This window comes from Trifolium pratense, linkage group LG1, assembly GCF_020283565.1.
Source record: "Trifolium pratense cultivar HEN17-A07 linkage group LG1, ARS_RC_1.1, whole genome shotgun sequence".
Lineage (NCBI taxonomy): Eukaryota > Viridiplantae > Streptophyta > Magnoliopsida > Fabales > Fabaceae > Trifolium > Trifolium pratense.
The window spans coordinates 43950521-43967833 of NC_060059.1; the positions used below are offsets into that span (position 1 = coordinate 43950521).

At 33.5% G+C, this 17313-nt stretch overlaps 1 protein-coding gene and 1 pseudogene across 1 annotated transcript; one reads left to right on the forward strand and one right to left on the reverse strand.

Annotated features, from left to right (window-relative positions):
- Positions 1-289: 289 nt before the first annotated feature.
- On the forward strand, positions 290-3095 carry LOC123907126 (annotated as a pseudogene).
- A 1552-nt stretch (positions 3096-4647) lies between these two features.
- On the reverse strand, positions 4648-8054 carry LOC123907136 (cytokinin riboside 5'-monophosphate phosphoribohydrolase LOG3). The gene is made up of 7 exons (XM_045957246.1): positions 7644-8054; positions 7249-7346; positions 7097-7127; positions 6611-6710; positions 5402-5472; positions 5148-5291; positions 4648-5045 (listed from the first exon to the last, which is right to left on the reverse strand). Exons 1-7 carry the CDS (start codon positions 7764-7766, stop codon positions 4950-4952), a joined length of 663 nt encoding a protein of 220 aa, XP_045813202.1. The 5' UTR covers positions 7767-8054; the 3' UTR covers positions 4648-4949.
- Positions 8055-17313: the final 9259 nt, after the last annotated feature.

Sequence of the window (17313 nt, forward strand, 5' to 3'; positions counted from 1 at the left end):
AAACCAAGTTTTTCACTATCTTAATCTATTATTATCTTTCTAATTAGTCTTTCTTTTGAAGTTTTAATCTTTTTTTAGTGAAATGGATCCCAACAATTCTTCTAATTATCCCAACAATTCTCAAAATCCCAACAATTATCAAAACTCCAACAATTATCAAAACCCCAACAATTATCAAAATTCAAATCAATTTTTCAACCAACATCCTCAAAACATACCTAATTTTGGTTTAACACCAAATTTCAACCAATCATCCTTTGTTCCAAACTTTCATCCATATTATGGATCTATGCTGAGAAATTCATCTCAAACACCCCCGTTTAATGGTTACATGCCGATGGTTAATGAAAATTTTCCGAGTGGTGGTACATCTAACTTTCCCGAATTTTCAACACAAATAACTATTGCTAATGAAGATTCAACTCCTAAGAGCAAGAAAAACCAGCAACCATCATGGAACACTGAACAAAATTTGGTGCTAATTAGTGGGTGGATCAAATTTGGAACAAGCAGTGTTGTCGGGAGAAACCAGAAAGGTGAAACATATTGGGGTCAAATTGCCGACTATTATAATGAGCATTGCTCATTCGATCCTCCGCGTGATGGAGTTGCATGCCGAAACCGTTTTAATTATATGAACAAAATACTGGGTAAATGGATTGGCGCTTATGATGGCACTAAGCGTTTCCAAGGAAGTGGTTGGTCCGAGAATGATGTTTTGGCAAAAGCGCGGGAAATATATGCATGTGGGAAGAATGTTCGATTCACTTTAATGGAAGAATGGAATGCTCTCCGTGATCAACCACGTTATAGTAGTCAAGTAGGATCTGGAAGTAGTGGATCTAAGAGATCTCACGAGAGTGATGCATGTGGCTCAAACTCTGTAGGATCTAGTGCTCGTCCTATGGGTAGGGAGGCAGCTAAAAAAAAGGGTAAAAAAAAAAAACAAGGAAACCTTGGAGGTGGTGGAAACTGAATGGACTGAATTCAAACAATTAAGGGAGAAAGAGCTTGAACAAATGGAGAAAATGACATTGATGCAACAAGAGGCTAACAAAGTGGAGAAAATGAAATTGTATCTACAGTTAAGTTCCGACGACCATCCCGATGACCAGAAGAAAAAAATGTTGGAAAAGTTGGCCCAAGAACTGTTTGATGATTAATTTCAAGCAAGTATTTATCTGTAGTGTTTGCTTTAATTTTATTGTATTTGAATATGTCAGCTTTATTGTGTTTGAATAAGTCAGTGTAGTGTTTGCTTTAATCTTATTGCGTTGATTTATGTCAGTGTAGTGTTTGTGACATTTAAATTATTGTATGGTATTATTTTTGTATGTTATCATTATTGTATGCTATCATTTTGGCAGTGTAGTACCAATCCCACATTATTGTCTGCTATCTTTATCCGATAATTAAGTCTATACAATATTTATTTCAAATCCGTCAGTGGTCTACCACCCAAATCGAATCTAATCTTTATCCGATAATTAACTCTATACAATATTTATTTCAAATCCGTCAGTGGTCTACCACCCAAATCGAATCTAATCTTTATCCGATAATTAACTCTATACAATATTTATTTCAAATCCGTCAGTGGTCTACCACCCAAATCAAATCTAATCTTTATCCGATAATTAACTCTATACAATATTTATTTCAAATCCGTCATATGTCTATCATTTATAAATAGGGACTCATGCAACCATTTATGTACCAATCTACCTCCAATATCCCAATTCTCATCCAACTACTTCCAATATCCCAAATATCATCCAATCTACTTCCAATATCACAAAAAATGGATCCATATAAAATTTCATTTTGATATCGCAGCCTACAAACAAAGACGTGAAATTGATGACGCTTATATACTCAATCGATTTAGAGAGCGTCGACAGAAAATATTGGAAGATAATGCACCTCGTACTAGAAAATATCTCAAAAGAGATCATGTAGCGGCAAACCAAAGACTAATTGACGACTACTTTGCCGATGAACCTACATATGACGATGCAATGTTTCGTCGTCGCTACCGGATGCAAAAACATGTTTTCCTTCGAATTGTTAGGGACCTTTCAAGTAGTGATAACTACTTCACCCAGCGAGTTGATGCAGCCAATAAAGAAGGTATATCACCTTTAGCAAAATGTACCACAACTATGCGTATGTTAGCATATGGTATAGCAGCAGATGCGGTCGATGAGTACATCAAAATAGGAGGTACTACATCATTGGAGTGCTTACGTAGATTCTGTAAAGGAATCATACGATTGTATGATCAAGTGTATCTGAGAGCACCAACCCAAGATGACCTGCAAAAAATACTACATGTTAGTGAAATGCGGGGGGTTCCCAGGGATGATTGGGAGTATTGACTGCATGCACTGGAGTGGAAAAATTGTCCTAAAGCATGGGAAGGTCAATTTACTAGGGGGGATAAGGGAACCACCACAGTTATTCTTGAAGCAGTTGCATCTCATGATCTATGGATCTGACATGCATTTTTTGGATGTCCGGGAACGTTGAACGATATAAACGTTCTAGACCGGTCACCGGTGTTTGATGACGTGGAACAGGGAAATGCGCCTACTGTTAATTTCTTTGTGAATCAACGTCCATATAATATGACATACTATCTAGTTGATGGTATCTACCCTTCTTATCCAACTTTCGTCAAATCGATTAGACTTCCTCAAAGTGAACCCGATAAGTTATTTGCAAAATATTAGGAGGGATATCAGAAGGACATCGAACGTGCATTTGGAGTTCTTCAAGCTCGATTTAAAATCATCTGTGAACCAGCTCGCTTGTGGGACATAGCCGATTTGGGTATCATAATGAGATCATGCATCATATTACATAATATGATTGTTGAGGATGAACGAGACTCATATGCTCAACGTTGGACTGATTTTGAGCAATCTGAGGAAAGTGGATCTAGTGCAACGCAACCATACTCGACTGAGGTGTTACCCGCTTTTGCAAATCATGTGCGTGCTAGATCCGAGTTCCGTGATCCAAAAGGTCATCAAGATTTGCAAGCAGATTTAGTGAAGCACATATGGACAAAGTTTGGAATGGGACGTGATTGAAGATTATTGTATCGTACTAATTATTACGTTGTTGCTCGTGTGTTTATCGCATTTTAAATTATTTGTATCGTACTAATTATGTTGCTTGTGTGTTGTATTGCATTTCAAAATATTTGTATCGTACTAATTACGTTACTTGTGTGTTGTATTTTAAATTAAGTTAAGATGATTTGTATCGTATAATTTCATTAAATAAATTTTGTTTTTATTACAAAAAACTAAAAAATAAATCGTTAAGTGTTAATTATTTTAATTTAATTTTAATCGATAATTATAATTTTATTTAATCATAAAAACAAAAATTTAAATTTAAATAAGAATATGAAATAGAAAGTGGTGGGGTAGAGAAAGTGGTGGGGTAGGGTGTTGAATAGAAAAACCATTGGAGAGTGTAAAAGTTGAATGTGTGTTGAATGATTAGGTGGAAGAAAGAGAAAATGATGTGGAGTGAAAAAGTGGGTGATGAATGTATTTTGGTGTTGAGACCATTGTACATGGTCTTACCCACATATAGTGGAACGACTCCAACCAAGATAGGGGCAAATAACCGCCTCCCCTACGATACATGGACTATCTTGACAGTTGAGTCTATTGGGCCGGTTATTCCAGCCCATTAGACCAACCTTTGGCCCAGCGTCGGGGGCAACTATATAAGTTCTCCTATACGGGAGAACCCGATGTTCTATTCTTTACACTCTCTCTTCTCTATAGTATCTCTTGAACTCTTTGCTGACTTAAGAATAGGAGCGCCTGCAGGTACAACCCCCATCCGGTGGACGAATTGCTACTCAACGGATTGACCATCTATTCTGATCAACAGGTTAGATCAGTTGGGTTGTATATATGTCTTGTTACACGATGAAGAAATGGTCTGCGAGAGTACAAAATTTGATATTTGCAATTGGTATTATACGTATGATTATCTTCAAGCGCTATGCCAATAAGCTTCTTCTTTTTAAACCTGTTTTACTTTTTTAGTTTTAAAAATTGATACACAGAAAACAGTTTTTGAAAACACTTTTGTAAAATTAGATTTAATTTTTAAAAACTAAAAAACTGTTTTTCAGAAGGGAATCAAAATACCATAATTTCAATTTCATTGTTTTTAAAGAAACTCTTTACATTGCACACCATGATAAAAATACTTTAGTGTCAATTTCATTTGTTTTCGAATCAAACTTTGAAGGCTGAATACCAATTGCTCGATAAAAGTTCCAAACTAAGTTTTTTGTTATATTTCACTTAATTGGAATCATGTAAACCTTGAGCAATATAATCGAAATGTTTATTGATTCGTGATTATTGGATTTTTTTTCTCGAAACTCGAATAATCCTTTTCTTAGCATGCTTGTAATCATTGAATTTCATATACGGTTTTATTTCGGATTATCTTCCTTTCCATCGACTTATTCACCCCCTCTAAGTCTAAAGCCAAAGCCAATATGTCTAACAGAGATTTTTTTCCTATTACTTTCCCAACACTTCATCCAGATACTTTTAATGCTTTTTAGACTGAGCAAAATATCAAGCACGAAACCAGTAGTACCAAGCATAAAAGCATAATAAGAAATAGATTAATTAATTAAAGGGGTAAAATTAGTTGTCATTGACTAATAAGTTCAGAAGCCCCTAGTACTACTTACAACTTAGAAGGGAAATCAGTAGTTTCAAAAGAGAGGTACATAGTAATTTCACATTTTCTTCAGGTCAATCACAGTACTTTACAGAAGAAATTTCTTTTCTTCAGGAGGAATAAAGAAAAAACAGAATAGGGATATTCCACAGTAGCTTTTTTCCACCTCGAAAATTCTATATAGTTTCATCTTCCTTGCACATCAAGTAAACTACTCTCAGCTACCTTGAGATGTTATACTCTTCAGGATAAGCAAGTTGTTTTTCCATCTGCCAGCTCAACTTCGAAGCAACGCCTTCGTGACATGGAACATAATCCTGTGATGAATCAAACGTAAATGCTCAATTCCACAGAAGAAAATGTGATTATTTAAAAAAAATACTTAGATATTATCTCATGATCCTATGAAAATTAATTACCTCCAATTTCTTCACTAACTCTTTTGATGTAGGTGCTGATACAATTATGTGGCGCGCATTTGGACTAATAAATCCTTCTTCGACAGCTTTGTCAATGAATGACAGTAATGAATTAAAGTATCCATCAACATTTACTAATCCCACCTATGTGGAATGTAAATTCTAGTTAGGATAATAACACAACGTAAAAATTGATTTTAAATGAATTGATTTTGTAATAAAGGTTCCTTAACAAAATGGTACAAGTCATTTACCGGTTTGTCATGAATCCCGAGTTGAGCCCATGTTATGACTTCAAGAAGCTCCTCTAGAGTCCCATAACCACCTGCATGTAATTTGCATATCAACTGTTGAGTAAATTAATAGCTTCTCATTAGATTCCCTACAATAACTATGTCACGCAGTTATCTCGACTATTAAATCTAAAGATGGCATTATTGTTTAATGTTCATTTAGTGAATAAGTATTCTACTTCGTCTAATCCCAAATTATTGGCTGAGATTGATTACAACGTATAACTATGTGGTATCATTACAGGCTTACAGCTGCGAATTCAGATACTCTTCACTCTTTCTTGCAAGGGATACCAAGAAAGAGTGATTGGAAACTTTGTCTTCTGTATAAGTCACTAATTTTCAGCATCACAGAATGATAACAACTAATACCAGAAATAAAAAGTGTTTTAAAAGAAGCATCATTTCCATGACAGGTACAGGTGCTATTTGAAAACCATTAACTTGTGTGTGACAGTTATTCTTTTGCTTTGTATCCTTTCTTTATCAAAGCCATAAGTAAGTTTGGTACAAAAACGTCATGATTCCAAGGAAAGTAGATTCAACCAAGAGAACCACAGTTGTTCAGAGTCAAAGCAGTACAAAATTTTAGCCAAATATGTCAAATGGTCTGAGGCAATGTAAGGATCAGCCAGTTTTGAAGGGTCACTCTCTAATCATCATAGCATTTGGGATATATCAAGTTACAAAATCATTTTGCAGTGGCAGTGTCATTTTTATTTGACTAAATTTGATATGATTCTTTTTAAAGTGGAGCACTGAGTAAATCATCATTATCTTTTACAAATGACTTTAAAATCATAAACAACTATATACTAATTAGGATTTAATTTATATACACTATCACTATAAAGACTTGTTACTCAGATCATTAAAAACGCTTGATTTCAATGATAACTACTTCTAAAGTCTACGTATACGATTGACCGTGACTTTTTGAAAGTGTAAAACTTTCAAAAGTGATAGACAGCGAGAGTATCAAAATTAAATATTCGTGATTAGGCGTGATAAGACCTTTAGTAGTAATGTTTTAAGTCAAAAAAGGGTTTTAAAGAACAGGTTTATTAGCTTATTATAAGAAAGCATTAAAGACTGAGATATGATCAATGCTACATGATATAGCTAGAAAAGCTATAAGCAATTTGTACTATTGTTAGGTCTCAGGCTAACCTGGTAAGGCAATAAAAGCATCTGAATGCTTAGCCATCTCTGCCTTCCTTTGATGCATATCTGCTACAGCTTTTACTTCTCCTACCGTTTCACCAGTTAGCTGTAAAAAAGGACAAGAAAATGGAACAGAAAATAAGAACAAAAATTCAAAAAGTGAAGAGGTAATAAAGATCAAAACAAAAGAGAAGAAAAATTCAGTCTCAGTACAAGCCACTGAAGTAAAACAAAAGACTGCAAGATCCATTTATTGAGTTTTATTTTTCACACTTTAGTTTTACTTTTCTTCATTTTTATCTAGCCAAAAGAACTAACTTTAACAACGAAACTATGAAATTACCAAGAAGCTTAACTAGTTAACTTAAATTGAAGATACAGAACATGAATACAACTAGATAGAATATAGTATCAAATGGAAAAAGGGTATAATAAAGTTTGACCCTTTTTGAATGATAAAGAGAAAAAAGACTAAAAGCTTTTCATACATACCTCTCTAGGCATGAGTGTCTTGGGAATAACTCTGCAAAAGACAATAACATGACAAAAATACAGTGTCAATGGATAAAAAGACCAACATAATAAGCACAATATAAAAATGAAAACTTTGAGGAAAAGAGAGAAAGAAAGGGTCATAATAATACCCTATGACATGTCTTCCACCATCATGAACAGCTTGTGATACCAAACCCATTAGACCAATGCTTCCTCCTCCATACACTAGATCAATATTTCTTGACACCTTCACATACCATTAAGATTTATGATGTGAAAAATTGATACTTTCTAAAAAAAATGTATCTTTTGAATGAAATAGATGTTATGTTAGAAACTAAGTTAACCAAGAAAAAAAGAGACATAGTTTGTTTAAGTTAGAACTAACAACAAACATGTTATGAACACAAGGAACTGACCCAACTGAAATATTGAATATGTCATGTCATAAAGTTTAAATATTTACACACCATACATAAAAAAAATAAAAATAAATAAAGAAATAAGAAAAAGAAACCCTTTTTGTATAAGTATTAGTATATACCAATTCGTTTCCAAGTTGAATGGCAGCATCTTGATAGCTACTTTTTTTGCCAGGACTACTCCCACAAAACACACAAACCCTCTTGAACTTTGATGATACTCTTATCTCACCATTTGTCTCCATTTGTATTTGTTTCTTTCTTGCAACTTTACTAGTTTGTACTCACTCACAAACACACACACACACACTATGTGACTATGCTTATGTGATGATGGATGATGCAATGTTTGAGCTTATGTTTTATATATATATATATATATATATATATGGGAAAATGAAAATGCATAAATATATGGAAAAGAAAATGAAAATGAAAATGAATGATTAAGTAACTAACTACACACTTTACTCACTAACTCAGTTGTTGAAATTGAAATGAAATGCTATTGCTTGGTTTATTGCTTCACCGCTACACTTTCAAAATGCCCTTTGGGTTTATATAAACAACAAAATAACACAACAACTTCATTCATTCATATTTCATTCACAGTCGCATGTGAGTGAGTTGGTAAGCACGCGCGGACAAGACAAAGTGACAAACTATTGTTGTGGGACCTACCTAAATGTCCTTGTGTTCTGTTCTGCCTAATCAACATCGTCACTACATTCTTTTCTTCCCATTCCTATAACAAACAACATTAATACTAACATAGTACTAGTAATTAGTACTAACATGTAACGTAATCATGTTTTGTTGTTACTTCATCCATCCAGACACAATTATAAGGAAATAAAATCACTTTTTAGGTTTATTGAAAATGTAATGTATCATACTTGGCGAGAGAGAAATAGAAGTGCTGATTGGCTGGCTAATTTCAGCTTTTCTCTGAATTCTTTTAATATTCATGTTATGTAGACTCCTCCAAATGAGGTTTCGAGTCTTCTTTTTGATGATTTTTCTGGGATTTACATGCCTAGAAATTTTCATGTAACTCTATAGTTCTTTTCTTTTTGGGCGTTAGCCCTCTTTTACTACCAAAAAAAAAAAAAATGTAATGTATATAGTTAATAATATAGACTGAATACATTATTATTTTAATGAATCTAAAAAGTGTTTTTTGCTTATAATTGTGTTCGGAGGGAGTATCATTGTTTATAAACTTAAAAGATGAACGGTTGTTTATATATGAGGTTGAAGAGAGTAATCAACAATGAATCTATTTGTGGTCTAAACTATCTTAATTATCATATCAATTTTTCTTTTTACTTTCATAAAGGTGAAAGTTTAGGTTGTCATTTGAAAAACTGTGGATATTTTCATTATCATGTTACTGGCACAAAATTTCTACTGTCATTTAGGTGACTAAACTCCGTTGAGAAATTAGTTGGGTACACAACATAGTTTTTCCTTCTCTCCCAATAGAGATTGGGATTAAATTTAGGTGACTAAACTCTGATGACGAATCCATAGGACACATAACGTGAATTATCTCCTAACTGAGTCAGAGATCAAACTCATGGCAAGGTACAAAATTCTTATAACTTAGACTAACAAGACCTGAGTTTTATATGGGCGGACTAAAAGACCTTATTTCAAGACGGACTCTAAATTTACTACCTGTGCCCGATTCTACACATATTACGGGCTACTCGGTCCTAAAGGGCTAAAAGACCTGGCCATATGACAACTCTAATTTCATTACACAAATGAAAATTAACTGCATTGCAATCCACAAATATATAAAAAAAACTTTTCACCCACAAAGTAATTATTAATAGAATTACTAATTTACTCATGTCATTAATCTTCAAAACCAACCTAAAAAATACTTTCTGAAATAATAATAATTGCACTAAACTCTTTAGGATTTGATTGGTTGGTAACAACAAAGAAAGAGATATGGGAGAAACAGGGTATGGTCGGGACTATAGTCTGACTTCAAATTTTGGATTTTTTTTTTCCGCTTAAGATAAGGGTATGTTTGGAAATCAAGGTTTGTGTGCATTGTGAAGTCCCGATACTCTAAAAATGACGAAGTATCGTGTTTGATATGTACTTGATATCGATACTCTCCGATACAAGTATCGGAAATTAATATTATTTTTTTATAAAAAATATAATCGATATGTGTCGGATATTTCTCTTATACGCGTATCGGAAAAGTATCAGACAATTAATGCTCTTTGATGATGAAAACGTAGGAAAGGAGACTGATACAATTCGTGTTTTCTCTTAAGTATCGAATGTTAGAGTATGATGTTACGAACTATGTCTTTGGGTAGTACGTATTTTTTTTTATAAGCAAATTGTTAGTAAATTATATTGTTGTGTTAGTTTTTCTCCTGGTTAGGACTTGAACTATGGATTTCCAATTCCTTAACTCTTAGCTCAACTAGCTTAACCAATTAAGTTACTCATCTCACTCTCTCATTTGGGTAGTACTTAATTTAAGATATGTAATTGTTATTTGTTTGCTCAATTTGAGTAATTTGAATGTTAATTTTTTATCATTATCGATTTTAGTCATGTTTGTATATTATGCATTTATATATATTTAATTTTAAATTTAATTTTTAAATAACGTATCGCGGCCGCATCGTATCGAGAATTTTGAAAAACTTTCCATATCACCGTATCGATGTCGTATCGTATCGGCGATGCTTCGTAGGTACATTCAGAAAGTTGTCACTACATGAGGTTGACACATTTAGAGCTCCCCATAAAGTTTGGACACTTCATATTTTAAACCTCAGCAGTATTTTAAATTTAAGAAAATTAAAATCAGCATAAACCATCTAAATTTAATCGCAGTTCAGATATGAGTTGATTACATGCAGTTAAACTGCACACAATCTAAATTTGTATTAATATATGTTTTGTTCTAAATTTGTTTTATTTGTACCAATTATTTACATGTTTGATCGTTTTATTAATATTTTAGATTAGACTTCGTTGATGAAAAGTTAATTTATAATTCAAAAGAGCATATGTTCAACTCCCGCATCCAACATAAGGACAGTTAGTGCTCTTTAAATCTTGATGTTTGGCCTAACTCTCATGAAGCTCAAAACTCAACTTACTTATCAAATGAAGGCTCATGTCATCTCTACTCGGATGCTTAATTAGCTGTGTTGCTTATTAAGCATCAACAACAATGTTTAGAAGTGTTCAAAATGCAATTCAATCTATGAATTTGTCCTGTTTAAAAAAAAAAAACACGATAAAAGGATGTCTAAAGACTTGTTCATGTGAAAGGACGAATCAAGTCTAAATTGACACAAGAGTAAGGGTCAAATCCAAGCTAACATGCATTAAGGTCGGATAAAATACAAATACAACCCGATCTAATTTATTCTTCGTACATCTTTTGAAAAATTCCCTTTATTTTAAATGTTTAAATGGATCCAAATACATCAACATTTGTTATCACCATCTGTGAATATCAATTTTTGAAACAGCTGGATTACAGCCAATATCCCACCATCTAAATGTTTTGATAAATATATATATATTGTGAATTATTCCACCATCTCAAAATTTTGATAAATGGGGGGAGTATGTGTCTTGTTGAGACAACTAATGTGAAAGAGTAGAATTTGAGTTTATCCAAGAAAATAAGCACTTGTCACGGCCAGTCACAAGTCATTATAGTGCCAATTATGTACACAAGAGGAACACTGGTATTTTTGTTCCCCTCATCTCTTTTCCTTTCCACTTGTTATGTTTTGTATTGGTTCTTTACTCAAAAGTGTCTAACAAATCATAGAAAAAAGTTTTTATCCATAAGAGGAATACATCACTAACCAAATGATTCATCAAAAACTTTCCAACTAACCACCATAAAAGGAAAAAAAATCACAAACTTTATAATTTTATTTTATTTTTTTTAAAAAAAAGAGGATGCATTGTTCAATTAATCAATTGCTGTGGATGGGAAATTCTGACAATGTATTTTATTTATGTTGCAAAAAAAAATAAAAATTGTTTATGTTGAACAAGTTATGGGTTATAACTTAAGATGGTGCACTATAGTATAGTGGTGTTTGATTAAATAAGAAAACATATATATATATATATATATATATATATATATATATATATATATATATATAGTAAGTGGATAGTGGCCTATATCACTTCATGCCCTCATCCAAACTTCACTTACTCGACACACTTGTTATACACATAGGAAACATATGCTTTTTATTTCAGACGCCCATTTCCATCACCCATATCCTCTCTTACATACACAATTCTTCCTGTCCTCATCTTTCATTCCTTCTTTCTCCACCCATCACAAATTTTAGGATTGTACCATTTAATTTTATTAATATTACATGCATCATATTGTCAAATTAATATTTTTTTACTTTACTTTTTTTATAAGAAATTTTTTTATTAAAAAGAATACAAGAGATACTTCAACTCTTCATGGCCGACCAAAGGAAAGACAAGGCAAGTGAGAAAAAAACTAACATTGTAATACTAACGACTAACGTTGCTTATCAAAAAAAAGGAAAGGCAAGTGAGGCAGCCACTTTGAACCTCAAATTTTAATAGCCCTCAACTTTATTATGTTCTGGGATGGCGCCTAAAGCCCAAAATACCAAAGGGCTCATTTAAACAGATAAGACTTCCACATGGTTCTCAAACAACTACGAAAGTACGCAAGATCAAAAAATGAGGGTCCATAGCTCCAGTATACGCTTGTAAACACCGGATAAATGTCACTTCAGAAAATATTTGTAGTTGATCCTCTCTACACATGGAGGATACCAACATATTGTTAACCCTAATATTCCACTATATAAACTTTCATGCACTCACTCCCAAAGTACACACATTCTATCCCAATTCTTCTAGCGCTTTCTCTCACCTCATTCATATACTGACTTGAGCGTTTGAGTGCTAACATTTTTCAGGTACATTTCCCCCCTTAAATACTAGAAAATCACACCAATCATCATCAAATACAGATCTGACAAAATAACTTTCACAATCAGAATGTTCTTATCTGAACACTCAATTCAAATTAATATATAGTATAATTTTATTAATTTTCGATCATCACTTGATATAAATTTTAATTATTACGTTTACTATTAATAAATTTTAGTATTTTTTTATTGTTTAATACTGTAAGATTTAATGATTTTAATGGTTTAAATTTTAAAGTGTCTCATTTTAAATCTTATTTTAAACCTCTAAATTTGTTGGACCGACGTTGCAGTCCTTACTGTAAAATGATGAATATATAACAACATAACTTCTTCACTAGGTTCAAAGCTTGAACACAGGGAGTTAAACTATACAGTATATCACAAAATACATCAATATTGAATAAGATTAATTTGATAATTTTTTTAATTTATTCATTATAGTATTTTTATTTTTATTAATTTCTATATAAAAAATTGGTTTTACCAAATTGTGAACATATTTTATGCCAGTTGGCTTATTCAATATTCATACTAGTACTATACTTTAGGAGTACTAAAAATGGTGGACATATTTTTATAATATACTAGCTGTTTAATTTGTCAGTGTTATATCTACTGTAACTGAACCCATGCCTTTAAGTTGATAATTTTAGAGCTCCAATCCCAATATAGCCTTTCTGTCTTTCTTTGTTTAGCTTTGAAATTTGATTAACACTTATGTTTGTCTACTTCCTTCCTGCCCTCTCACGTGTCTTTGAAGATTATTATATAATAAAACAAACAAAAATAATGACAAATTTCATAATGGGATTGAGTTTATATATATATATATATATGTATATAAAAATTCATGCATGCTTGCATGCGCGTTTAATAAATCATGTTTATGTGTGTTTGTGATTTTTCATATAGACATATTGATCATGATTAACCTTAAGGCAATAATATTACATTAAAGGAATACAAAGTTTCAAACTGTCTAACACGGTCTAATTTAATCATCATAATACACACAAGGGACAGTGCTCAAGGAATATACTCGAGAATTTTTTTAAATTATTCTTCAGTCTTCTCGAATTTTTAGGTTTTGGTCTCCAAAGAGTGAAAAATATTGGAGGTTTATATTTAAAATTAATGAAACTAGTAAAATTAATATGGTAAAACTGATATCATATATGGCAAAATTAACTTAATCAATGGCGGAACTTAATTAAATTAATTTTGAGGTGACACATCGTCTATTGTGTTTCACAATTTTTTTTGAATAATCTCTCATGTAATTTGGAAGTTGTTGGGGGTTCATTGGAAACTATTATAAATGGTAGATTCCATTGTTCTTAGGTTTGAAGTCTCTTAAAGTGCTTCAAGTACACATTTTTAACATTTTAATGTGTGTTAATTACAGGATTTTTAGTTTTTTTTTTTTTTGATAAGCAAAAATTGAATTATAAGGAGTACAAGGGGCACTCAACCCTTACAATTCAAACGAAAACCATTAGATGCTATCAATGCAAACTAACAGATCATTACACCAATCAGAAAATACAAAAGAAATATTAACTCTCAACCGACCTATAAACCAAAACCAAGAAATAAAGATAATTTGATCTATCAAAGCATCCAAATTAAACATATCTCCTCGAAACACAATATTATTCCGAGTACGCCATATGCTCCAAGTAGTTGCTAACCAAATGACATGACGAGTTTTAGCAAGTCTCTTACTCTTCACCAAATCACCAAAAGATATGAAGTGCTTCCACCCTTCCTCAAAGGGGATGAAATCCACAGCCATCCACTTATAAATTTTCTTCCAAACTTGAATTGAGACAGAGCAATTAAAAAATAAATGATCTATGTCTTCTTCTTCTCTAAAGCAAAACATGCAACAAAACTCACGTAGATTATTGATAATTCCTTTTCTTACCAAAGCCATACGGGTCGGAAGTCGTGCTAATAGCAATCTCCATCCAAATATGTTCACTTTAGACGGTACATCGTTCATCCATAAATCTTGCAGCGCATCCACCACATTACTATTAATAGTCAAAAATGAATCACAGTTTTGCAGGAAACAATATGTTGATTTTACCGTAAACATACCGGCATGGTTCATGAGCCATTTTCGATGATCCAAGCATTCCTTCTTAGGCCTAATATCTGCTAACAAAATCGACATCTCAGTTGCAGCATCCATATCATCTCGCGCTAGCTCCACAGCCCAATCAAAACTCCAAGTCCAATTATCATCACTCCAAGAACCGAAAACAGCTATAGGAGCATCAGGTTGCAACGATTTTGCATACAATTGAGGGAATAAATTCATGAAACTTTCATGACCCAACCATCTTTCTTGCCAAAAACGGATAAGATTGCCGGATCCTAATACATTGCACACGTTGGATTTGAACCAACCTCCGCTCTCTTCACCTCCTATCCTTAAGATGTCGCGCCACCAAATGGATTGAACTCTAACATTCTTGTTGACATCCAGAAGAAAATTTCCAGCCATTGACCCATATCTATACACCAGTAACTTGCACCACAAAGTGTTATATTCACTAAGCCCTCTCCACTTCCATTTGCATAGTAAAGCTTGATTGAACAAATCAAGATTCTTAATACCCAAACCTCCTTTATCTTTTGGGAGACATATAGTATCCCAACTAACCCAACACATCTTGTTGTTGTCCAAGCTCCCACCCCATAAAAACTTGCGTTGGATACTTGTTAATTCTTTTAAAACACAAGCAGGTGCTTTAAAAAAAGAGAAAAAATATAGCGGAAGACTAGATAAAACTGAATTGATGAGGGTAACTCTTCCACCGATGGACAAGTTTCGGCTGTTCCAAATACTAAGGCGTTTCTTCATATTATCCACAATAGGGTTCCACGTTAATTTTCTCCTTGGATTGGCACCAACTGGAATACCTAAGAAACGAAAAGGGATGGACTCTACACCACAATGAAGAAAAGTTGAAGCAGCGTTCAAGAAAGTAGCATCCAAGTTAATCCCATATAGCTTGCTTTTAAAGAAATTAACTTTCAGACCAGAGACTAACTCAAAGCTTCGCAACACAGTTTTTATAGACCATAAATTGTCCCAATTCCCTTCACCAATCAAAATTGTGTCATCTGCAAATTGAAGAGTATGGAAGAGTAGTTCGTCGCAGATCTTATAACCATGGAACATTCCATTACCAACAGCCTTTTGCATCATCCCTGTAAGACCCTCGGCTGCTATCAAGAAGAGAAAAGGAGATAACGGATCACCTTGTCTCAAACCTTTGCCAACCACGAAATCCTCAGTAGGACTACCATTGACTAGAACCGACATTGAGCTATTAAAGATACAAGCTCTTATCCACTTAATCCAACCAAGCGCAAACCCATGCGAAGCATCATATACTCCAAAAAAGACCAATTTACAGTATCATAGGCTCTTTCAAAATCTACTTTCAGCAGTAAACATTTATCTTTCCTTCTCTTCGCCAAGTCGATCAATTCATTCACAATCATAACCCCATCTAAAATTTGTCTGTTAGGGAGAAAAGCTGATTGACACTCTGAAATCAATTTTCCTTGAACCTGTTTTAATCTCGCCGCCAAAACCTTTGATACAATTTTATACAAGCACCCTACCAAGCAGATTGGCCTATAATCTGACAAGACCTGTGGATGATCCTTTTTTGGTATGAGAGCCAAAAAAGATGCAGTGATTGCCTTAGGTAGAATAGCTTGACTATGAAATTCATGAAGAAAATTCATGATATCTTCTTGGAGAATATCCCAACACGCTTTCAAAAAGTTGAAGTTAAAACCATCGGGTCCTGGGCATTTGTTCCCATCACAACTCCAAACCACATCACGAACTTCACCAACAGAGAAAGGTGCTAAAAGAGAAATATTATCAGACTCTGATAAAGTTTTAAAGTGGATACCGTCTAAGTTAGGGCGATTACTCCAGTCTTCGGCAAAGTTATGAGCAAAAAAATTCTTCACAAAAGTCTTGACTTCAACAACACCTTGAACCAAATTTTCACCATCTTTTAGAGCTACAAGCTGGTTTCGGCGTCTCCTGCTCTTTATCGACTGATGAAAATATCTAGAGTTTGAATCTCCTTCTCTAACCCATTTTGTTCTCGACTTCTGCTTAATCATACTTTCCTTAAGATGTATTTGTTTCCAAAAATCCTTATTCAGCGCGTCCCTCTTAATGTAATCTAAGTCACCTACATCATTTTCCATGAGGCCTTCAAAAACATTAATATCTGCAACTGTCTTGTCAATATTGAGGTCAAGGATGCCAAAAACCTCTTTGTTCCACTTCTTCAAGCTCTCCCTCAATAGTTTAAGCTTTTCTTTAAGGACAAAAGCTTTCTTACCTTGAATGTTATAACTCTTCCACGAAGATTCCACAAAGGTTTTGAAGTCAGGATGCTCCAACCAAGCATTTACCACCCTAAAAGGTTTAGGTCCCCAGTCACAAGCCGAACTAAGTAACCAAATCGGGCAATGATCAGATATGTCACGATCCCCAATCCATTGACCAGTGATACCACTCTTCTCCACGAAACCTTCCGATAGCAAAAATCTATCTAGTCTACTCATAGATTTACCATCAGGACTAAACCAGGAAAACTTCTTTCCCAGAACCAGCATGTCTATAAGCTCCATATCTTCCACAAACTCTGTAAAAGAAGTAATCTCTCCCAAACGTCTATCGACACTACACCCTCTTCTTTCAGAAGAGTGGAGGATCGCATTAAAATCCCCTCCAATACACCAC

Excerpts from the sequence above, each read along its gene's own strand:
- LOC123907136 (XM_045957246.1), bottom strand. The coding sequence starts at position 7,766 with ATGGAGACAAATGGTGAGATAAGAGTATCATCAAAGTTCAAGAGGGTT. Across the intron at positions 6,711-7,096 it reads AGACACTCATGCCTAGAGAG|CTAACTGGTGAAACGGTAGG; the intron begins GTATGTATGAAA and ends CCTTTTTTACAG. Across the intron at positions 5,046-5,147 it reads AGTTAGTGAAGAAATTGGAG|GATTATGTTCCATGTCACGA; the intron begins GTAATTAATTTT and ends GATTCATCACAG.